Source organism: Rhipicephalus microplus, chromosome 8 (assembly GCF_043290135.1).
Source record: "Rhipicephalus microplus isolate Deutch F79 chromosome 8, USDA_Rmic, whole genome shotgun sequence".
NCBI classification, from domain to species: domain Eukaryota; kingdom Metazoa; phylum Arthropoda; class Arachnida; order Ixodida; family Ixodidae; genus Rhipicephalus; species Rhipicephalus microplus.
In genome coordinates, this window is record NC_134707.1 from 45,568,802 (window position 1) to 45,594,218 (window position 25,417).

General features: G+C 42.7%; 1 protein-coding gene across 2 annotated transcripts in view; it reads left to right on the forward strand.

Annotated features, from left to right (window-relative positions):
* The window catches only part of LOC142768494 (uncharacterized), a 102,156-nt gene that overhangs the window by 20,256 nt on the left and 56,483 nt on the right, over positions 1-25,417 (forward strand). The window contains exons 3-6 of one of the 2 annotated variants that reach the window (XM_075870484.1): positions 6,573-6,659; positions 13,758-13,821; positions 21,733-21,770; positions 23,635-23,721. In XM_075870484.1, the coding sequence (XP_075726599.1) occupies positions 6,573-6,659; positions 13,758-13,821; positions 21,733-21,770; positions 23,635-23,721 (276 nt within the window). The remainder of the gene's footprint in view (positions 1-6,572; positions 6,660-13,757; positions 13,822-21,732; positions 21,771-23,634; positions 23,722-25,417) is intronic. The other variant, XM_075870485.1, reaches the window with a different exon arrangement.

Here is a 25,417-nt window from a genome sequence, read left to right on the forward strand (position 1 = left end):
TTAAAGAATTGAAATAAACCAAATGTAAACTTGTCCTTGCAGAGGTAATTGAACATTCATTGTGCATTGTTTCACCACAATTGTGAAGGAATGAATGCTGCAGTCACACGAAGAACGCGAAGAACGACAGGCAGCTTCAAACTTGCAGCGCATACCGTTAGCAGAAAGCATGCACGAAAAGATCGTACATAAGTAGAGCGCGGACAAACAACTGTCACAGCTCGAGCCTCAAAGTATGCTGCTATAACACAAAGAAAAACGTACGAGAAAAAAACCAAAGAAGGTAGGCAGGGAGGTTAAAAGAAGTGCGAAGCGAACACACAATAATACACCTGGATGAGCGCGAACAACATTGAATTCTTATTTTTTCGGATATGAATATCGTGCTGCTTTCGTAAACGCGGCTATGTCAGCGAGCGAAGGGACCTTCGTATTGTTTTTAAAGGGACAGTCAACAGGCTCCAACATTTTTTTACACCCTGCAAACAAGCTCTCGCATCTTTCGTCCACTTGAACAACCTCCTTCCGCGTGCAGTGACGTCAACTCGGTGATCGCTGACATTAAATTCATTACTCTTTGTTGAGACCTGGTTTAGACCGATTGACGAGCTGCGTCACATCGCCGATCATCTAGTTGACGTCACTGTGCGTGCAAGGAGCTTGGTCACGCGCAGGAAAAATGTGCGAGCGTTTCTTGCGCGTTTCAAAGACTCTTGACTGGCCGTTTAACTCCTGTAAGTTGAAAGCAAGCCTGCGGTGGAAGCACCATGGGTACGAAGTGGTCAAATCCAGAGATAAGTACGCGAGTGAGTCGCTACGCTAGATAACATCTATACGCGCTTTGCCACGCCATGTGGCGGCACGCGAGCACATCGACGCGCGGGGTGGCGCGGCACAACGACCTTTGGAGGGCGCGTACAGTCGAGTGCATAATTTTAGAGCCCACGGGAGCGCGTGCCGAGGCGCGTCGCTGTGCCTTCTGGCGGCTGCACGACTCTGTCCGGGAGCGCGTACTGCGCACGCTCGTCCTATATCACCCGGCAGCCTGCCCTTTCGCTCCCGTGATCTGTACACACTCGTTGTGCCATCTCGCTACTGATGACAAAAACGCGCTGAAATGCAGAGCTCCGATGACCGCCAGCAGTGCATTGTATATATAAATGACTTGTCGTTCCTGAGTTGGAAGCGAGTTGCTCGTTTGCCTAAAGGTTAGCATCCCACGCTGTAGAGCGGAAGGTCACAGGTTCGACGCCCCGCTGCAGAGCTATTGCTACTCACTTTTTTTCATTGCCATATGTTCGTAAATACTTTACAGCATCATATTCGTGACGTATTTCCGTCACAAAGTCAAAGTGGACGCTAGAGTAAAAAAAAAACTTTTCCGATAAAAAAAATTCGGCAGATACCGCGTACTATACAAATCTATATTATGCGAAGCATGTAGAAGGAAGGTGAATGTTTTTTTTTTATTTTGTATTGAGCGAAAGGTTATCAAACAGCGATATATATATATATATATATATATATATATATATATATATATATATATATATATATATATATATATATATATATATATATATATATATATATATATATATATATATATATATATATATATACGATGGAAGAAGTTATTAGACCTTACTGTAATGTAAATGTGAGGAATAAAAGTGAGTGAGTGAGTGAAAAGATAATTTGCCGTGAGCAGAACCCAAACCTGCGACTTTCGAATGACACGTTCAATGCTCTACCACTGAGCTACCAAACTTGATTTAGTTTATATGTGAATTTAAACGTGAAAATGTCAGTCAGCGCCACCTGTAGCCATGGCGGCGGGTGTGGCACACTCTTTATAACCCTGTTTGGCGTCAAGTAGCACATGAACCTACTACGAGCTGGCAGCTGAAAAATAGTCCCTCCTATACAACCTAACGGCACAATTCTGCCAGTACGAGACCCTTCGTTAATGAATAAGAGAAAAAAGTGTACACTTAAGGACTCACATATCCACATATAAACCCAATCAAGTGGCTGGGGGGTTTGCCGGTGGGGTTAAAAAAACCCACCGTTATTAAAAGGTCGCAGGTTCGGTACCTGCTCACGGCAAGTTATCTTTTCACCCACTTTTTCTTTCTTCACATTTACATTACAGTTGGGTCTAATGAATTCCCCTATACAATTCTTGGCATTAGTTTCTGTTAGATTGTATTATTTTGTGTCAAAAACTCTGAAAAACGAGCCCATGAGTATACACTTTTTTTCCTTTATTCATTAACGAAGGTCTCGTACTCGCAGGCTTTGTGTCATTAGGTTGTATACGAGGGACTATTAGTCAGCTTCCAGTTCGTTATAAGTTCACGTGCTACGTTACGCCAAATAGGCTCATAAAAAGTGTGCCAGACTCCCCGCCACGGCTACAGGTGGCGCTGACTGACACTCCCACGTTTAAATTTACATATAAATCCAAACAAGTGGCTGGGGGGGGGGGGGGGAGAATAGCCGGCGTGGTAGCTCAGTGGTAGAGCATTGAACGCGTTATTCGAAAGTCACAGGTTTGGTTCCTACTCACGGCAAGTTAACTTTTCACCTTTTCTTCACATTCACATTACAATCGGGTCTAATAAATTCCCCTATACATTGTTTGTCATTTTTGTCTGTTAGACCTTATTCTTATTGTGCTAAAAACATGGAAAATCGAGTCTTCAAGTATTCACTTCTTTGGTTCCCTGCTCACCTTGGCTTGAGGGTCGGAGGCCTTCCCAATGTCAACGAGCTAGCCCACTCTAAGGCGCGAGGCTTCACTTACCGCACCGGGACTTATGCTTCTCAGACAGAGGAGTCAGCCACCAGCCTGCACTTTAGGAACATTTTGACTACCTTCAACGAGATGACGAAGCATTATCAATTAGGTCGTAGGTCCTTTCAATTGCCACACGAAAAGTTGTCTAGGCCACAGGCAATCTCTCTTCGCATGCTTCAGACGGGAACATTCCCTAGCCTCGTAACCTATAGCCATTACTCCGATATTTCAGAACTTTGTTCGGACTGCCAGAATCACAGTGATTTTAACCACATGCTGTGGAGGTGCCCCTCTTTACAAAGAAAAAATAAAGAATTTTCTGAGAACTTCTTTCATTTAATGCTCACGAGTCCGGTTCTCATACAACAACTCAAGGCTGTCCAGAAGGCCCACGATGCGGCGGTGAGGCTGGGTCTCCCCGTCCCAACGTGGGAGCGGCCCACGATCCTACCCGTATAAAACGGGGGTGGAATCCTTCAGGACCCCAATAAAAGTTTTTCATCCATCCATCCATCTCATATATATATATATATATATATCGCTATGATGTATTGGCGACGTGGCCTGGCTCATACGCCATGTTCATTCCATTCTCCACTTCTTCCTTCTCGGCCTCTACCAACCATCGCTTCATACGTCACACGATTCCCCCTCCCCCCGAAAGAATGCATGCATTACGAACAAGAAAAAGTAAAGATGAAGAGGTTGAAAAGTCACAAATGTCAAAATTCAGAATTCGTTCTATGCTTCAGAGGAATTCCCTACACTTTCAAAGACTTCAGGAGAGAGTGCAACACTCAGGTTAACTCACGAGTTCGGGTGGGCGAGCTTGACTGTGGCGTTCTGGAAAAGATAACCACGTCTTGCACAACTGCACTGACCAAGACACGGCTTCAGCAGCTGCGAAGAAGGAACGAGGTTGAACGCCCTTGTAGCCTTTGAAAGTCAGACATCGTATGCGCCGAATTTTCTGTCGTGGGTGCTGTATTTTGTGTCGTGGCTGAGATAGAAGCATTGCTTCCAGCGGCCGTTTGCGAGAACCGAAGTTGATGATACAATGTCTGCGTTCCTGCATTTTTCAAATGGTAGCGTTCAGTCTGTTTCGGGGTTTTCTGTGGTGATAATTCCGTCGGTATGATTGTACATGATGCCTTGATAACTGGCACACAAGACTTCCTTGACGTTTTCTTCTACTAATATGGCTCAGATGTTGACTTGGTCTTTCCTTTAGTTGGTGCCGTTCCTGGCGACCATCCTTAAGCCACAAATCTGTTTGTGATCTTATTTTAGTTTGTCGTAGTGCTTGACGTAACTGCCTTACTTAGCGAAGTTCTTTGAGTTCTTGATGGCACTGCTGATGTTGCGGAATCTGTCGAGGTGGTACTCCTTTAGTAACACGAGCCTGCTTTTCTTTGATAGTTGGTGTGACCAATAAATAGTTGGTAGTCGTTGGGATGTCGTGATTCTCAAAAGAAAATGAAAGTGGTGCACTAGGATCGACGAAAAGGTCTTTGGAGGCTTCTTCTGCACTGTTCACTATGAAGGGCTTTTGAGCCTGGCAGCCTACGATGTTCGATTTGTCTGAGCCTTCTTCTTTGTTTCGACTGTCTGGTGTGTATGCACCGCACGGTGATGAATGAACCTGTCCGGAAAAAGTATGGCTTGACAGGGTATTTTCGTGCAGCGTCACGTCGTCTACCGCGGTCGCAGCGTCCTTATGAGGCAAATGGTAAGCGATAGTAGCGCTTGAAGAGCCGGGTGATGGAAAACCACGTGGTGGACTGCGTATGCGAGGAGAAGAATTAAAAGCATCAGGTCGGTGAGCAACGCCTCGCGTCATATGCTGGAGCGAGGACTTTCGAAATGGTGACTTTCGTGTAGAAGGGAGGCGCGCTTGATGGTTAGGTGTTTCCCAAAACACGCATGGTCTTCTGAAAGTAAACTCGTGTGCCACTTTGTCTTGAGGCAGTTGTCGATGCGCGCTGGGCTTTCGAATGGTTGACGACTGCTTAGGAAATTGACGATAGTGTGCGGTTGTCTCTAGATGGTTGGCAATGGGTAGGTCTTGGTCATAGTCGTTAAAACGGGTAATCATCTGCTCTCTGATTTTTTGCCATGACTCATCGTTCTCGAATATGTGAATTAGATAAAATTTAAATGCCTCACCAGTGACGTAGTCGCTGAAGTTCGTAACCATCTCCCGTTCCGACCAGGATGCAGCGGCGGCTTGGACCTCGAATAGGTTGAACCAGTCCTGTACGGGTTCGTCGTCCGCTGATCCGGTGTACTTGTGGATGTCGAGCTCTGCCGATGGTTCTGTCATGGTGCTGGTCGTTGTCCTTCTAGGCGATGATTCGGTAGCCAATGTATGGCCAGGGTGTCTTCTGGGGAACTGCGTCGATGATGAGTGACTGATGAAGGGGCAGGCAGGTCTCCATCCTGTCGACTCGTGTGACGCTATTATGTATTGGCGACGTGGCCTGGCTCATACGCCATGTTTATTCCGTTCTCCACTTCTTCCTTCTCGGCCTCTACCAACCATCGCTTCATACGTCACATATATATCTGCAAATGCACGCACACACATACGATAAACAGCCGCATATGTTTTGTATTATCACTTACTTGCAGTTGGCGAACGATGACAACAGCAACATGTATATCAGCAACACCAAAAGCGTTAAGCTGATATAAAGCACTGGTGTTTGCACTGTGGCTCATGAGGATGGCAACCCACAACACTACTACACAAAATCAACCAGTGGAAGGCGCTTAACTATAATTAACGATAACCCGAAATGACGGTTGTGTCATAGAAGTAGATTTGTAATGTTTGTAAAATTTCACAGCCAGTTTCGCAACTAGAATTTACGTTTCACAAACGTGAGGGTATATTTGCAAACTATTTCTGAGACGTGACGTATCTATGTGGTAGAATACTTGATTTCTCCGCAGATTGCTCGGATTGGAGTCCTGCTGGGGTGCTGAAATTTATTATTTGCATTCTTCCTGTCAAAACTGCTTGTTTCAGCATTTTTATAACGCTCAAGCGTTAAAATTACCGGTGTGCGTTATCCGCATTCCTGGGTAGATATAAACTGAAACACTTGGGGCACATACCAGCATACCAGAGAAGCATACGCAGCCTCTGTTCTGTGCTACTGTTTATTCAAGAAGTTCGAGGACGTACGCGATGAGATGAGGACATGATTCCTGTCATATTACCTGCGAGTTGTATTCGTCAAAGCATCTTACCCTCCCGTACAAATTTCGACGTATACCTCAAATTAATGGGGTGATCACCAGAGCGTCCAGACCTAGCCACCTACATTGATAGATAGATGATGAATAATGTTTTAAACACTATTATTAGTTTAAATATTATTATAGGTGGGGTTTAACTTCAAACTACTACTACGTGATAGATAGATAGATAGATAGATAGATAGATAGATAGATAGATAGATAGATAGATAGATAGATAGATAGATAGATAGATAGATAGATAGATAGATAGATAGATAGATAGATAGATAGATAGATAGATAGATAGATAGATAGACGCCAGAAGTAATTCTGGCGTCTATCTCGAAGGAGTGTTCAAGTTTTCTTTTGTTATCAAGAAATTGTACACGTCCTCGGCGATGCCTTTTAGCAAATAAATTCTTCGCCTTTCAAACGGCTTAGGTTACTTTGCCAATATAGACCACATGTAAAAGGTTACTTTTGTAGTTCTACTGTTTTTCATATCAGTGCTCTTGTGTTCCAGAGAAATGTGAAGGCATTTTGTTACTACATACAACGAGATGGATGGCTTCTTCGTCGCAGAAATTACCGCGATGGCACACCTTGCTGGGTAAGTAATCACACAGTGCCTGCACGCACTAAGAGCACCATTACAATATATATATATATATATATATATATATATATATATATATATATATATATATATATATATATATATATATATATATATATATATATATATATATATGAGGAGGACAGACACAACCTATTTTTATTTTGCAATGGCTTCGACCTGTGGTCCAGGCGTCGCCATGGTTTACGAACAAGTGCAACGCTATGCAGGTAGTCGCTTAGCATCGCACTAGTTCGTGAACCATGGCGAAGACCAGTGCACCAATTGAATTTATTGGAAACTAAAAGTGATGTTGTTACCACCACCAGCACCACCATGACCGGTAGGCGAAACTGTTTCGGTGGTGTCGACGGCAAAAACGAGCCGAGACTGTCATATTGTTGCTATCACAATTAAAGTGAAATGACAGCAAATCTCCATGATACTCACAAACAAATGATCTTCACGTAGTTGATCGTGTGTCCGTTGATTTTCATAACATATGGGCTCATAACCTTATGCGTGAATGCTATAAGCGAGCATTTCTCTGATGACAGCTCTAGTCGCCGTTCTTCCAGGTACTTTGTCGCTATTTTTGCCGCTCTCTGAAGCCGGGCACGCAAATGAAGACGTGTTACGCCTGACGCCCAGATGCAGATGTCATCTGCATATATTGATAGATGGACAGATTCTGGAAGTGCATCAACCAGGCCGAGTAGCGCTAGATTGAAAAGTGTGGGGCTAAGAACGCCGCCTTGAGGCACACCTCGGTGGTTGCAATGGTGCGTTGTTGTGCCAATCTCCGTCTGTACAAAAAAAGTTCTGCCTTTCAGATAGCTGTAGATCCATTGGTAAACCCGACCCCCTAATCCAACATTTTCCATGACATCCAGAATAGCTTCATGTGGTACGTTATCGTATGCACCTTTCACGTCCAAGAACAACGCCGCAGATAAACGTTTCAGTCTTTTTTGATGCTGAACAGATGAGACCAGGTCTATAACGTTATCAATTGCGGACCTCCCACGCCGAAAGCCCGTCATAGCATGAGGGTATACCTCATGGTGCTCCAGGTACCACTCCAGGCGAGTCAAAATCATCCTCTCCATCACTTTCCCGAAACAGCTGGTAAGCGCGATGGGGCGATAAGAGGTCAAGTGCAGAGGAGATTTACCTGGTTTAAGCACAGGGACGAGGCGGCTGGATTTCCACGAATGAGGGATAAATCCGCTGCTCCACGAGTCGTTGTACACGGATAGAAGGGCCCGTCGAGCTGCTTCTCCGAGGTTGCAAAGAGCCATGTACGTGATCCCATCCGGACCAGGCGATGAAGATCGTTTGCATGCCGTCAAGGCCGCTTGTAGTTCCTTTAGAGAGAAAAAGGTGTTCATTCTTGAATCTCTGGAAACTGGAGCGTTTTCTACGTGGCGCGTGGTGCACGCGGACGCATGACCGGCAACTTTCATGCAGAAATCTTCTGCTACTTCAATTTCGGTGCGTCCTTGGTGGAGAGAAAGACACTTGAAAGGGCGATGTTGATGTGGCGATGTTCGTAGGCCACGGACAATCCTCCATGTCTGCGTCAAAGGCTTGTGTGGATCCAAGGATTCGCACAGTTGTTTCCAGCGAAAGGATTGAAGTGAAATGATTCGCCACTGAATTTTTTTTCTGTAGGCGCCTTGCTTCCCTCAAGTCGTGAATGGACTTAGTGCGCCTATATCTTCTTTCTGTGCGACAACGGATTGCTCTGAGTCGTTCCAATTCCGCTTGATATTGACAATAATCTGAAATATGTTGAATATGATAGGTCGCTTCTTGAGTAGCACCTCTAATCATATCCTCGAGGGTGTCAAGAGGAGGTGCTTTATTTTCTTGACACCTTTTTTCCGTCAGTGACCTGAGCTTTGTCCAGTCGATGCGAGTCGAAGTGTCGTATTTTGGCGATTTTTCGATTCCTCGGAGTCATAGTTTATCGCGACCTCTCCTGGAGCTCTCACATCGCCCATATGAAAACTAAACTCACCATGATCACCCACGTACTGAGGTTTCTTGCTGGAAAAACGTGGAGTGCATCGGTAAAAGCAATGCTCCAACTCTACATTGTTTTGTTCCTCGGTAATATGCGATACAGCTTACCCGTGCTTTGCGGGATCCGAAGAACAAACTTGCGCGTCCTCCAGTCGATCCAAGCCCAAGCCCTAAGAATATGCCTTGGTCTCCCGAAATGCGCGTCTACAGCAGCGACAGTGATCATTGCGCGTCATTATCCAGTCAACGCATACATCCGCGTAGACGCTTTGAGAATGCACATAAGACATTTCGCTCGGCTTCCATCTCATCACCTAGCCTCACTTCGAACTTCCAGGCCCCACTCAGCGTTCAGCGCAAGTGTAGCTCAGCATTGCGCAGTGCTTCCATTGCACTTCACGCATGCAGCACAGCCGCCGACACCGTTATGGTGCCTACACCCACTCAAAGCCCTTCTTACAATTCCTGGCATCCAAAATAAGAAAAAGTCGTCGCATCTAGCCCTGAAACAGGCCACATTACTTTTCCTGCAAGAGAAGCACAACGGACGCCTTCACATTTACACGGATGGCGGATGGTGCCTACACCCACTCAAAGCCCTTCTTACAATTCCTGGCATCCAAAATAAGAAAAAGTCGTCGCATCTAGCCCTGAAACAGGCCACATTACTTTTCCTGCAAGAGAAGCACAACGGACGCCTTCACATTTACACGGATGGCTCGGTGTCTTCAGTAAGCTCTGCAGGGGCGGTGGTTATTCCCGCGAGGCACATCACAATTAAATTCATGACATCGCATTCGACGTCGTCGACGTCTGCAGAACTTGCAGCCATACGTGCAGCTCTGGAGTTTGTAGTGAAAGAACCTTCGGGAATTAGGTCTATCTTCTCGGACTCGAAGGCATCTCTTCAATGTCTTATTTCACCCTTTCGCCATGGACCTAATGAACAGTTAGTAGCTGAAATAAGGCTTCTTCATCACCACGCGATCGAAAAACAGCACAGCATAGTGTATCAGTGGATACTAGGTCATTATGGTATATATGGCAATGACCGCGCAGATGAGGCTGCTAGATCTGCACACGATGGTACCCAATACACAGCCATCCCGTTCTCAAGAACCGACGCAGCTACGAGACGTCGTTCGCTTACACGTGACCTCACACTGGTACAGTGGAACTCAACAGACTTCACAAACGCGCGCCTGCATAACTTGGATCCCGATCTGCAGCTTCGCCTTCCCCCAAGGATATCTCGAGCTGAGCAGACTCTTCTATGCCGCCTGTGGCTTGGAGTGGCCTTCACGAACGTATACTCTTATCTCATCGCGATGGCCAGCTCTCCTACATGCACTTACTTTACTGCACTTGCGAAGAAACCATCGCGCACCTTCTATGTGAGTGCACCTATTTCAACGTGCAAAGACAAGAACTCACTGCAGCTCTGAATAGACTAGACAATCGGCCTTTCCCGGAACAAAAGATTCTGGGTCATTGGCCGAGCCCATCCTCAGCCCAGAAGGCTTTGAAAGCTTTGCTGCGCTTTTTGCGGACAACTGGCCTCAGAGACAGACTTTAGTGTCTTATACTCATTGATGTTGCCTTTCCTCTGTCGCCATTTTTTTTGTAATTTCTCCCTCTCTTCGCAACATTTATTTTTAACATCTTTCATTCCCCTCGCCCCTTTCCCCAGCACAGGGTAGCCAGCCGGTCTAAGAACTGGCTAACCTTGCTTGCTTGCTTGTTCCTTTCTTTTGTGGCTCTCACCCACTAAGGGGGATTGGCCAAGAAGCCGGTGGTTAATGCAAGTAAATACCTAAAGATTTTCTAGATTAGGGGAATATCAATACTGTGTTTTGACTGTGAAATTAATTTGGCACAATGTTAAAAAAAAGAAAAAAAAGGGGGGGGGATAATAGAATTTGTTAAATATCTGTGGTGGAATCGTTATATGAAATTCTCCTGAAAGTTGAATCATTGCAGTGTATCAGCTAAATAGTAAGTGGTAGTGTGACTAGTAAAATTCGAGAGCTGATGGCTGACTCAGCAAGGTAATCTTCTTGTGTTATATATGAAATCGCAGAGAGCCCCGCAGATGTTCCTGTCGCTATGTCCCAATGAAATGGCCCCAAAAGACAAAATATTGGGAGTATTAAGTGATATTCCTAATTTTCTGAATAAAATTTCGAAGCAGTTTTTTCTTTGATTTTTGAATCGGTGACATGTGATAAGAAAATGGTCGATATGTTCAGGTTCGTTACAGCTTGAGCACAGAGGGGATGGCACCAGACCAGACCTGTTTAAGTAGAAATTAAGAGGTGGAACACGGCAACGTAATTTTGTTACCAAGACTTCCAATTTACGCGTGGGACACCATTTATTATTCCATGTGAAGTGCAGGTGCGAGAAATCTGGATTCGGTATCATGGTTTTTGATGAGTCTTCAAGAAGGGAAAGTTTTCTAAACCTCGCTGCTGTTACATAAGCTGTAGGAGGCATGATTGGCACAATCGGAAGATCAAGAGATGTTCGCGCAAGTTTGTCAGCCATCTCGTTTATAAATATACTAAGATGGCCTGGCACCCATATCATTCGCACTAGACGGATGTTTGCTGGGATTAATGATTTAAAAGTCTCTAGTACTGCTGATGTCGACGACGATGATAAGAATGAACACACAGAATACGAGTCAGTCACTATCACAGCTGTCGAGTGAGTCACAGGAAGTTTACGAATAGCTAGTATAACGGCCGTTAATTCCGCTTCAAATATTGGTGTATAATCTGGGAGGCGTAATGAAAATGACCAGAATAATGAGAGACAAAAAATACCCACACCTGCCTTCTCGCCACTCATAGATGCATCCGTTGCAATTACTGTATTAGTACCTAATTGAGACAGGTGTTGTTCTAATAAACCAATCAAATATTTAGAGGGCAAGTGTTTAGCGTTCATGGGAAAGATATCGTCAAATTCTATTTGCACTTGGCCGATTGGTTTGACAGATGGTGTGATCTCGAATATATTAACAATTAAAGCATCTAGAAGTGTTTGAACAAATAGCACTTGGGGTTTATATAAACGGGACCAATGCTCATTGAAAAAGACACCAGGCTCGGCAAAGAATACAAATTGTCGTCTTCTTAAAGTGGATTCAACAGACTTCACAAACGCGCGCCTGCATAACTTGGATCCCGATCTGCAGCTTCGCCTTCCCCCAAGGATATCTCGAGCTGAGGAGACTCTTCTATGCCGCCTGTGGCTTGGAGTGGCCTTCACGAACGTATACTCTTATCTCATCGCGATGGCCAGCTCTCCTACATGCACTTACTTTACTGCACTTGCGAAGAAACCATCGCGCACCTTCTATGTGAGTGCACCTATTTCAACGTGCAAAGACAAGAACTCACTGCAGCTCTGAATAGACTAGACAATCGGCCTTTCCCGGAACAAAAGATTCTGGGTCATTGGCCGAGCCCATCCTCAGCCTAGAAGGCTTTGAAAGCTTTGCTGCGCTTTTTGCGGACAACTGGCCTCAGAGACAGACTTTAGTGTCTTATACTCATTGATGTTGCCTTTCCTCTGTCGCAATTTTTTTTTTGTAATTTCTCCCTCTCTTCGCAACATTTATTTTTAACATCTTTCATTTCCCTCGCCCCTTTCCCCAGCACAGGGTAGCCAGCCGGTCTAAGAACTGGCTAACCTTCCTGTCTTTCCGCTTAAACTTTCTTCCTCCTCCTCCTCCAAACAAATGATGATAGACGAGCATGCTCTGAGATGATCTGGTAACCCGCAAGTCATCCGGACACATTTATATACCAGCATATAAACACGTGATGGCGTTTATTATATATACATTACATGTACCATGTTTATAATTTAAGTTTGAATGCATTGTGCTCGTACGTTTTGATGACTTATATACAGTTAGAAATATTGGATGTAAGACCTTGCAGTGAGCCCGACCTGCTGTTGGGTTACGACCCCAACCCGCTGCTGCCTTGGTTTTTAGGGTGTTCATGCTTCGGAGTGATAATGAAGAGGGCTTTGTGAGCGAGCTCTGAGCTAAGATGAAGAAAGTGCATCGAATGCGAGCGCTTTTTCTCTGTGCGGCCATTTGGCGGTCGCACCTCTGACTACACCATGTGGTGCTATGCATGTGGGCGCCGCCTCGGTGGCAGAGCACCACATGCGTGGTACACCAAAGCGAGCACATCTGCGATAGAGCACAGCGCCCCTTCTAGCAGGAGCAGTGTGAATTAGTGTACACGCCTTCAAGAAAGAACAAAAGAAGCTTCACGAGCAAGCTCATAAAAACCGTGGCACGCCAAGACTGACCTTTATTATCAGCATATGAAAACTACAACGCAAGCAGAAATATTTCGATGAATCGTGCAGTGCTTTTATACCGAATATGTGCACCTGTCAATATGCGTGACTGAATGGAGCGAGCGCACTATATTGTCGCTAATGCTTGGGCCACATGCCGCTCTGTTCCTGTTTTTTTTTTTTTGAGGCCGATAGTGCACTAATAGAACTAGAACGCAATAATCGACTGTAGCAAAACGGTGAGTCAACGTAGTTTTGCCGTTGGTTTTCAGCGTATATCAAAAAGACCCGGTTGTGGAAAACACGAAACGTAGGCAGCCTATGCGTTGCCAACACACCCTTAACAAAAGCGTAAAATGTATTCACCTCTGTGCCATATCTTTGGTCGCTTTATCTGTCCAGAGGGAGCGTAAACTACACTCAGTTAAATGTGTCTCGTTAACAAGTGTCTTATTAAACGTAGAGCACTGCAAGCAACTTTTTTCTTTCAAATGAGGAGTATGAGGGTCCTGAGATTTTCGTTGCTTCTATCAACAAAATGATGGTTTCCGCCGCTGTCAGATAAAAAAATGCCATTTTCTGCCCTTTAAATTGTAGTTCAACTATGGCATAATATGTTTTGTTCATATATACATCTGAAAATATCGAAATTCATCGAAAAACGTTTAAAACAAAGTCAGTTCAATTACAAATTTTAATGATAAGAACTTGAATATTGATCAGATGTTTTTTTTTCAGTACTCGTATTGGTGGTCACAGAGAGTTGGATATTGTCTGCGTGGAAAATGTACAATAATGGCTGGTAAGTTTCGTACCTACACCGCTTAGTAATATGGTAATTTTTTTCTGAGGTAGCGCAATTTAAAAACTCCACAGATGACATATTTTTCACTTCGTGTCTTAAATTATGAAAACACATATCCAACAACCCTCCAAATGCTGAACATTGCAGTATATCTTTTGAAGTTTAGAAATAATTGTACAGCATGCAATGTTTTCAGTACTGTTTCTCATTAAAATGGAGGATTACTTTATCATGTACAAAAAGTAAATTAGAGCGCTGGTAGCCGCGTATACATATGCTGATTGCTTTCTTTTCTCTGTGTTGTTTGATCGTTGGTCATGTTTTAAGCACTATTGGTTTACGCATGCAAGTTTGGTGCAATATTTCTCCAAAACTAATCTCTTCAAATTTTCGTTTTTCCCGCGCACAATCTGTGAGTGGAACAATTTACCGTTTTCCGCCCTGCTATCAACAGATTCTATTGACGCACATGTTTTCCTTAGGATGTAAAAATGTTTTGCAGTTTTTCTTTCTCTTACTTTCAGTGCCTTGTTGTTTCCCTTTGTTTCCCTTTGCGATTCACACATTCCCACCTAAATCATCGCTGTTACGATAAGTTTGGTTGCATTGTTGTTGTATGTGTGTGATGATTGAATTATTGTATGCTGTGTGATGTTTGGCTTGATTGTCTTACTGCCTGTACCATTCCTGCTTGGGCTCCATGCCTGCAGTATCTTGTAAATAAATAAATAAATAAATATTGAGTAGTTTATACAGAGCCCTCTTATATATCTAGGATTTAATTGTCCCGGTATTAGCGTCCGAACGATCATTTTTTAAACAGATGCGAATATATTTGCGTTTTTGTTGAGAGCGTTTTGGCAGTACATAGTGTGCCTAAGTTTCATGTTTCGACAACCAGGTCTTCTTGATACGCTGCAAACCAACGGCAAAACCAAGTGGACTCACATTCTGGCTACGCTTGATTTTTTTCGTTCTGGTTCTATACGTCTTGTGCACCTGCGATACAAATATTTGAAGACCTGATTTTATAAATACAGTGGCCACTGCACATGAATTTGATGGCCTTTAAAGGCATGGCACTTGGTGATTGCTTGTTTTCGCGAGGCTGCGCCACCAGGCAAGCCCGAGTCCATTGAACTCTACGAACCGCCTCGAAGAAAGAAAAATTTGGCTCCACGTTTGTAGAAATTTGTGAAGGAACTATTTATTAGCGTTTTTGTCTATGCTATTTACTTTGTTTTTCAGTATTTTCTTCCTTTTTTCTTCTCCCTATCTTTTTTCGCATAATGTTTTTTCCTTCCCAAAAGAGCAGGAAGATGCCTGCTCTCTCAATTGGCAGTCGTTACCCTGTGTCTTCGAACATTCCTTCTGTGTTTGACAACAGAACCGAATAAATGCATAACTAAACAAATTGGCAAATAAATTATTTATTAATTTATTAATAATAATAATAATAATAATAATAATAATAATAATAATAATAATAATAATAATAATAATAATAATAATAATAATAATAATAATAATAATAATAATAATAATAATAATAATAATAATAATAATGTCACGTAGTTTATTTACGTATAGACCTACTGGAAGGCCAAGGAACGCCAGAAGAGCGAGGAACGTCAACAGGCCGAAAATACAAAACAAGCGCAAGCTCGGGTCGCGCGTGTGCACCAACGCTGTGGCTTGCCGTTTCTTGCTTCTTCGTCGTCGTTCGCATAGTGTCCTACAATAATAATAATAATAATAATAATAATAATAATAATAATAATAATAATAATAATAATAATAATAATAATAATAATAATAATAATAATAATAATAATAATAATAATAATAATAATAATAATAATAATAATAATAATAATAATTATAATAATAATAATAATAATAATAATAATAATAATAATAATAATAATAATAATAATAATAATAATAATAATAATGGAAATCATATTATCAGTAATTTTGTGATTAGGAATCATTATATTTTTATATTAGTGCACACAACATCAACAATGCCAGCAGAACTTAGATTTGTAGCTGTTGTCACGTACTGTTGCTTTCATGCACCTGGTGGTCCCGTCAATATGGAATCAAACACATGACCGGGGCGCAGGTCGCATACATGCCGCAATCAAATGGTAGGATGCAAATTACTTCTTTGAATGTCTCAAATAACAGCATAGTGACAGCTGCATCGGTAATCTATTTCTGTTAACAATGCTCATGCACTGCCCCGCCGTCAAGCGCAATTCGGCGGCGCCCTCTCAGAGATGGTCAGTTGGCCGAGGCTCTCTTGTTCAGCTGTGCAAGCCCCAGAGTTAACACGTTATCGAGAAACGCGCACTACTGTTTCGCACGTTTCCTGCATTGGCAAACAAACCGGATCCTCTGTGACATGATCAATCTGATTGCCACGTGCGAAGTTTTTGTGAAACTACGTGACATTTCGTGATTTTGATCATAGCCCTCAGAACACTTATATCGGCTTCGCAAAGTTTTTTAAAGCACGGTAGGTCAGTTAAATGCTATCATCTGACCTATTTAGTCAGAACTCACCTTCTTCCGCACGTACATTGCACACGTCAGGACTTTTATTTTGCATAAATTCCATAACGTTGTACGCAGAAATATACACGGCATTCACTTGGGCTTGCGGCTTGCTTATATTGGCCAATGCGGCGCCGCTTGTTTTTGTACATTTGTTTATAGATGACCGCACACTGCAAGCGATATGCTTGTTGTCGGGATGACGAAATGTGCTCCGCGCACAGATAACCATAGTGGCATTATGGTGATCGCTGTCATTGGCGTGGTCAAGTCATTCGGTGAAAGAAATTTCTCAGACTTCTTTCAGCGACGGTGCTGAAAGAAAGAGTATTGACAAAAATTTTCGGTGGACGTAGAAGGCTACCATTGCCCCGAGACTGATAGAGACGATGAACGATCAGCTACTAACTCACGAGGAGCGAGTTAAACTTCATGTCTTTCGTGTGTTAATAGTTTTTCACGCTTGTGTGTAATTTTCATCGTATTTAATGTATAATATCATTGAGCGAGATCAAAACGAAAGCACAGATTTGCTGGGGCATTGCATGTAGCGCAATTACTGTAGATATTATCGATCATTAAACGTCTAAGCGCAATAACTTCTGACAACTAACACGAGAAACGAAGACGAGCGCAGACTTTCAACTAATATATTACTACTACGACGGACATAAATATGTTACAAAAAAGATGATAAAATCACTTGCTTAAGCAGAAGCAAAAACACAAAAACAAAAAACACACAATACCAAAAAGTCAAAAGATACTGCAAGAAACCACGTGCTCAAACCCAACCCTCAAGTACCGAATTCAGAAACGCCAATTTTTTTTCAAATAACGCTATTGAGGGTTTGCTTATGCGGATGCCTCGAGCGATTGCTGCAGCTTCGATTACAAGTCTTGTGCCTTCGTTCGGGTGGGACGCGAGAACCCTTGTCTTTTCGAACAATGGCTGGCAGCCAAAAAACCATCCCGTCCTGCACTTCTTACTTTTTCGCAATGTTCCTGAAGTCTTACATTAAGCACCTGCCTCACTGACCTACGTACTGAAGTCCACAAGACAAAGGTACATCATGAACAATCCCTGTTGAACACTTAACAAACTTTTTACGGTGCTTAATCTTGCAGTTGTTCACGGTGGTTCCTACGGAACTTTTTCGGATAGATAACTCAGAGAATTTATTCAGTGTGAAAAAAACCACTGAGACGCCCACTCTTTGGCCTATTTTCTTGAGTTTATCGAGATACCATGCAAATACGGTATCACCGCCATCCTCTTAGTAGTTTCTTCTTGCAAAGCGTCCCCATCGTTAGCTACTCTTGGCTGTCTGCGCAGCTTTTCACAAAGAGACACTTGCAACGAACCGGGATAGCCCGCTGCCTCGAAACGGAGAATCTGCCTGTCAAAACTTCGCTGCACTGAGTAGAAGCAATATTTTGTTAAAGCATTATGTATAAATTCTTTACGATTCTACGCTTTACCAGTTTGCTGTGAGAAGACGCGTACGGCAAAACGGGTTTCTTCCCCTGTGGCTTATACGTCCAACAAACGTGTCCAGGTGAAAACGTTAGTAATAAATCTAAAAGCTTCAGGGAACCATTTCCCGGCAACTCATGCGTGAGAAAAAGAGGTTCAAAGAATTTCTGGAACACTTGCAAAACTTGCTCAAAGCTCTCACCAAGGACATCAAGATTGCAATCAAACAAAATCAAGAAACCATTGACAAAACGGAAGCACTTACTAACATTCATCTGTGCCAATCGTTCATGATTATTTCTATCCAAATAAGCTAGATACAAATCGCTTAACACTAGGGCGATGCATAAGCCAATACACACGCCTGTTTTTTTGCAGAAAAAACTTAGTCATTCCACTTCTCAAAGGTAGAGGCTAGGTAAAGCTTCAGCACATCCAGGAAGCCAGAAACAGAAACACCACACTTGTTTTGGAACGCGATGGCACCAAATTCAGAAATTGCCGTTTCAATGACATCAACAAGGGGTTTCTGAGGAAGAGAAGAATATTAAGAGAATATAAGAGAAGACATAATTCACGGGGACCGACTTTCAGTCCAGGAGACTCTACCTCAGCTCATCAAAACTCATTACACGCTCAAGGAGTTGAAATCAGTGCGCCTTCTTGAAGGCGTTGAACCAAAGAGGCTGGAGTCTTACCTCACAGAAGAGGATTTCGAGGCAGTGTTTGAGTGCACAAAGGCCAAACTCTACGGACTTTCAAACTGGATGTAGAGCAAGCACAAGAAACCAGCTGGCCTCTTCTGAGGGCCTGACCAAATTGACACTGGGTAAACTGGTGTGCGCACAAAAAAACAGACAAACGACAGCAGAGAAGAGACAGGGACAAGCGCAAAAAAACAGACAAACGACAGCAGAGAAGAGACAGGGACACTGCGCTTGTCCCTGTCTCTTCTCTGCTGTCGTTTGTCTGTTTTTTTGTGCGCACACCAGTTTACCCAGTATTATGAACCAACTCGCCCAGCTACAAGTTTTATTGACCAAATTGAATGTGAGCTTAGAATTAGAGAGATGCCACATCAGGCATGTGTTGGGAACTGTGGTCTCTCCATCTGCCAATGGTGCCTAGCAAAAAGATGCCCGCCGCGTGTGGCTAATGATTGTACCAAGAAAAAAAAAATGTGCGTGCGTTATGATAACTCCATGTCTACTTTGCAGTTGTTCTCGAGAAGAGAATGCTGAATACACGTAAGCAAGTGATCTTATCGTATTTTTTTAACATATATACGTGCGTCGTAGTAATAATAAATTAGCTTAAAGTCTGCGCTCGTCCTCGTCTCTTGTGTTAGTTGTCGGAAGTTTTTGCGCTGAGAAGGTTAATGATGAATTACCAACTAGCCCAATACCATACTTTACTGATGTTATCGAGCACCGCATGCCATTAACGCTCGACCAGTGAAACGAAATTGAGCGATGAAGCGTGCAGTTACGGCTACAGTGCACGCATATCTACTAACTTCTGTACTACCAGTACCATCTGGATGACGTTGTTCGCGGAATTTTCGTAATTTTCTTTCCAAGTCTAGAAAATCATACGTGTGTATTTCATTTGATATTCATATTTGGATTGCGCTGGTCGAACCTGCAGCAACCGAATGCAGGAAATGTTGCGCGACTGGGGTCTGAGCATGGCTGTGGCACAAGTGCCCCTTCATGGGATATTTATACTTGTGTTCCAATAAAGAAGCTACTCCAAGTATTGGCAGTACAAATAATGATGACAGCGTAATATAATTTCGTAATAATACCACGTTAAATATTAAGTTCCGTGCAGTAGCGGTGACGCTTTCCGCTAGTGGCCCGCTACTACGTGAAATCTGCAGGTAGGCTCAGTACATATGACCTCGGAGTTCAGTTCCAGCATCAATTATTGTTAGTGCAGTTTTATGTAGCTCGCACAACATTTCGCAAAGCGTCATTCACACGCAGGAACAGAAGTGAATTATAAGATTTCACACCACGACAAATATCTAAGTGGCGAGCTTCTATATTTTCGGAAAGTATCTTGGTCCTACAGACATTCCAGAGCTCCTCACTATTTTATTCGGCGAAAGTGACACAGTCAGCACGTCCGCATGCCCTATTGGTTCCTTTGCCAACAAGTGGATTGACCCTTCTCCAGGGGCCCTCTTGAATTACTCTTAAATCGCACAGTGCGCCACCTATAGGCAAATTCCACCTGGCTTACGTCACGAAAACGTGGTGGCGCTGTCGTGGTAGGCAAAATATGCTCTGCCTACCGCAGTTTCCGCTGGGTTTTCAATGGCGCATGTGGTGTTTTCAGTCAAGCAACATGAAAAAAAAAATGGCAGCATATCTACGGGGTGAATGATGGAGAGTGGGGTGAAGCATCTGTCCGCCCATGCGTCAGTCTGTGTGACCGTCCGTGCGTCCATCCGCACGTCTATCTGTGTCTGTCCCTGCGTTCGTCCATGCATCCACCCCTGCGTCCGTCTATGCGTTCATCCGTCCGTGCAGCCATCCGTGCGTCCGTCCATGCATCTGTCTGTGTGTCCGTTCGTTCTTCTAGCCAACACTCCAAGTACCACCATCTCGAATCTTTTCATAATATATTCCACGTATAGAAGTACCGCCATCCAGCGGACATTCCAATGACTTAACGAGAGGTGGCACACGCACACTTTCTTACGACTTGCACTTCGTGTCTCCTTCCCATCTTCAACCACCAGCAGTTCATGGCATATACTAGTTCGTTGTATTCATGGCAATGCGGCCCAACGCTCGCTACATCTTTCTAAAACCGAGGAGGTTACGCCCAGCGAGCATTACGTAGCAACCCTTTCTTGTCAGATAGTGTTCAATGTATATGTCAATGCTGCTAATGAAGAATGAGAGACAGGAGAATTCGGCTTTGAGTGTACGCGCACGCTGATAATTTTTTATAGTTCGACAACGCACAGGAGAAATCTCCCACCGGCACCACCTTGCAGGTAAAAGCGTAAGACATGTTACGTAATACGACGAGGCACGAACGGGCGCCGCTTTAAGGAGCTTCACCCCTAAAAAACGGTATGCCAACGAGTGGCGTCGCGGTTGGCTGTGATTTGCGTCTCACAACGTAGGTTTGTTTGTTGGCGCATGTCGCAGCCCTCAGTGTTTATGGCTGCCACAAAGCTTATGGCATCTCACAACGTCGTTTCGTTGGCACACACCACAGCCCTCAGCGCTTAAGGCGGAAGTTGCGTGTAAATGCCGCTACAATTTTACCCATAATGTCTACGTGAGCCTACCTGTGCTTACAAACAAGGAATGGGTTATTCACATTTTCATAAACGCCTCCCTGGGCATCACCATAGTCCTCCTTCGGCTGTGCAAATGGGCGCGTCCCCTCGAAAATGCCCTGACAACTCTGCGCCTTTAGCCTTTGTACTCCCGCGCACAGCCCATCATGGTGGTGTTTTTTCCTTCCTGTGAAAAGGTGTACAGTTTGTGAGCATTTGGAATTACAAGAAAGAACGCTTACAGCGTACGTCAACGTAGTGTCAGCGACTTGCGTTTGAGAATCCTTCGTCAAAAAGCAATGACGCCTCTAAATGCCTGGCTGTATTAACGTTTTGAAACACTTCTTTCTGTTTCTTTTTTGCTAACGGCTTTGCTTTAATACATATAAATATATTTAAGTGCTTTCCTTCATTACATACATAGAGATACATATATATTTTATATATTGTGTGTTTAAAAACACCGGGTGGTCAAAATTTTCGGAGCTCTCTCCTACGGTGTCTTTCATGATCATATGTTGGTTTTGGGACGTTAAACCCAATATTTATTATTATGAATATTTCCCAGCTCCAGTTGAAATACCATGTGATGGCGTCCATCGCAGCGTAAGTCTGTTTTCAAGTTCTTCTACCAAAAAAAAAACAGTAAACAAGAAACTACTACATGGTCCTTAATCAAACAATGGCGAAGATCAACCAAGGAGAGATGTAGAGGGACTATGCTAACGCAGCCATTATGATATGTGCGTAAATTAAACTTAACTTGGGAACTAAGTTCCCAACCGTTTCCAAAACTAAACAAAATATTTTTTAAACAAAACATGAACTGAAGCTTCCGAAAGCTCTCCTTCAGAGTTATTAGGTTTCGAAATAAGTCAAATGAAGGATTATATTCAGACTTTCTGGATCACGTTACTCTAGTGTTGTTTATCCACAGTAAGCTGAATGTTATCAACAATTGACTACAATTAGCACTCTCGACACTCAAAAAATAGAAAATTAGAATGTTTCCAATAACGACGTCGAGTTATTCATAATTCACCGCATAATTTGCCGCAAGAATAGAGACAAATAATTCTAAGTTTAAAGACGCCGCTTTGATACGTTGTCATTTGTTCTTGGAACATTGTTTAACAACACAGAACGTGTGTTTTCAACATCACTAATGACAATAGTAATTGGTTTATTGTTCTGAACATCAGGAAGAATATTATACTTGTTCTCAGATTTGTTTCAGGTATAAAGAAAGTATGTGCTATGAAACTGATTTACACTGCATCACCACAAAAGAGCGAATTTCAGCAAAAAAATGCAAAAATGTATGTGCAAACTTCGCTTTATTTGCCCCAAGAAATGTGAGGTAGTTGAGCATTGTTTCCATCTCATTACACTGATTGCAGCGCAGTGCTTCCGGTGGCTAACACAATATTGAGGTTAACATTTTGGGATTTGCGAAAAGAAATCTCAGCTACAATACAAAAAAATGACGAGCAATAATACTTTGAAGAGAAGAAGTGGGCATACTTGCAAACATTAGGAAAGAGCAACGTTCTTCAGAAAAGAGAAATGCATGTTCTTCAGGCTTTCTGCATTTTGGAAGCGGTGTAATATTTTAAGCAGTGTACCCTACATACATATTGAAAGAACTATATCTAAAGTGATTTGCGGTATCGTCACGGTGTAGCTTTATACGATGCTTTGAAGTGCAGAGTTAACCATTGTGTGAGCCATAACAAATGTAATATTACTAATTCATTCTGAAATATGAGCTAATCATGAAAGAAATGAAACAACAATATTTCGCTCCTTCAAACTGCCTGTAAGTGCAGTGGTAAGCAGCAGTAGCAGAAGTTTACTGGCAAAACCAGATGGGCTAACTTGAAGCTGGCTGCAATTCGAGCCCGAGGTGATCACACTAGAATGTTATTATACTCACACTACGACTGCAGTTACCTACACATGAATAGGAGTGACAAACTTTATGGAGAAGTGTTGGGCGAATGGTATTACCAGAAGCAGAAGTAAAATGGGAGAAAAATGTGTAAAGTGTTGTTAGTACTACTGGTCACAGGCCGGCAGCGCTGCCAAGAAACTATTCGATATAGCAGAGTAAAAAGTAGAAGCAGCTATTTCCTGGTCAGAACTATATAGGAAACAGGAAGTAATTAAAAAAAATTACAGAGAAGCATGCGCTGAGGGGCGTCATTTGGCCCGACTCGTTATCTGCAGGAGGGCTCAGCATTCTTATAATAACAATTTTTGTGGTTGTGACGAAGGAATTGCAAAACATGGCACCAATGCAGTTTGAATAGTGTTTTTCATCGTTTTGTAGGTTACATAAGGAAGTATTTCCGCAATCCGAAAGTAGCTAGAAATGCAAATGCATCTTTTTAGGCAAATTGATTATGTTCTTTTTTTCTTTATTTACTGATCCCATGGTAGCAAACTTTCTTTGCATTTCGACTCACAGCCAGGATATGCTACCTCATGTACGTACATATGCACAGAAGGCTCCCGAAGATATAACATGACTTACAAAAACGGAACATTATGTTTGGTAAGTGAGTTACATGTCATTGCTATACGTCACATATTAAACATCAATGGGTTAGATGGTGTTCCATGTAACAGCAATGAATTCAAAATCGCAGTTATTCAATCATATGAGTTGTGAAACTCCCCATAGGCTCCATGTATCGAATCCTGAACCGTCAGTGGCCTCCTTTGTCGGGAGTGAGCAGTGCCACCTATTGATCACAATATCCACTAATAGGCGAATTATTTTTGTTTTGTGTTGCTGGTCCCAGGTAGCGCGAAGTTAGCTAACTCCTGAAAAATTGGGCCACCTGCGTGTCTGGATTTTCGAACACAGATTCGCAATTCGCATATTTGAATAACTCTGTTCAAAACATGATGCCAGCTTATATTTATTTCCTTACTGACTGGCCACCAAGAAGGGCGTGCACTGAAAGCAAGGCCCAAAACCGCAATAAAATGGGTTAGTGCACAGAATGAAAGCGGCAGTTCTCTAACAGGTATCTTTCTAAGCAACACTCACATAAAGACACTGCTTGGTTCTGTTTAATCTGATATGTCATTATGTAAAAACTACCAATTGCAGAACAAATTACTTCCTTTATATATAAAAGTTTTTTTGCGTGACACTATAAAAAATATCGGTACGTACTTCTTCCACCATTCACATTGACTTCCTTGTTCCTTTCGTATGTCTGCTTGGTGTCATTCTAAGCAGTTTTTCAGACAGACAGAGAAAGAGACAGACAATCAACTTTATTAGGGTACTGAGAGGTGACTAGAAAAGTCCCCTCATTGGGGAGAAGCTGCTGCGGGCACCTTTCACGTCGGAAAGGGCAGGTGGTGCCTGACCGCCATGTCTTGGGCCCTCTGGACAGCCAGTAGCTGAGCGGTGAGGTCGGAGCTCTTGAGAGCCCTTTACCCACTCTGCTTTAGTTTCGAGACGATCGTTGCGCCGTAACGAGGGACACCACCAGAGGATATGTTTTAAAGTGCAGAAGGGTTTTCCGGTGGGAGTTCGCGTACTGGCTGACACCCTGGCTTGGCTAAGATGACGTAGAACCACATACATACATACATACATACATACATACATACATACATACATACATACATACATACATACATACATACATACATACATACATACATACATACATACATACATACATACATACATACATACATATATATATGTATACGTAGATTATAAAGAGTCTGGCTTAGGTTGCCGTAGAATTAAGGAAAAATAAGTATACACCTCTAAAAAAGTGTTTATTGGTGACGTTTTGATCGGAGACCGATCTTTATGAGACCTGATGACGAAGATCGGTCTCCAATCGAAACGTCACCAATAAACAGTTTTTTAGAGGCGTATACTTCTCTTTCCTATATATATATATATATATATATATATATATATATATATATATATATATATATATATATATATATTTATATATATATATATATACATATATATATATATACATATATATATATATATAAATATATTTATATATACTTTATATGAGCCTGTTTGGCGTCATGTAGCACGTGAACTTATTACTAACTGGCAGCTGACCAATAGTCCCTCGTATACAACCTGGAGGCACCAAGTCTGCCAGTACGAGACCCTCGTTAATCAATAAGAGAAACAAGTGTATAATTAAGGGCTCGTTTTTCCGAGTTTTTGACACAAAATAATACAATCTAAC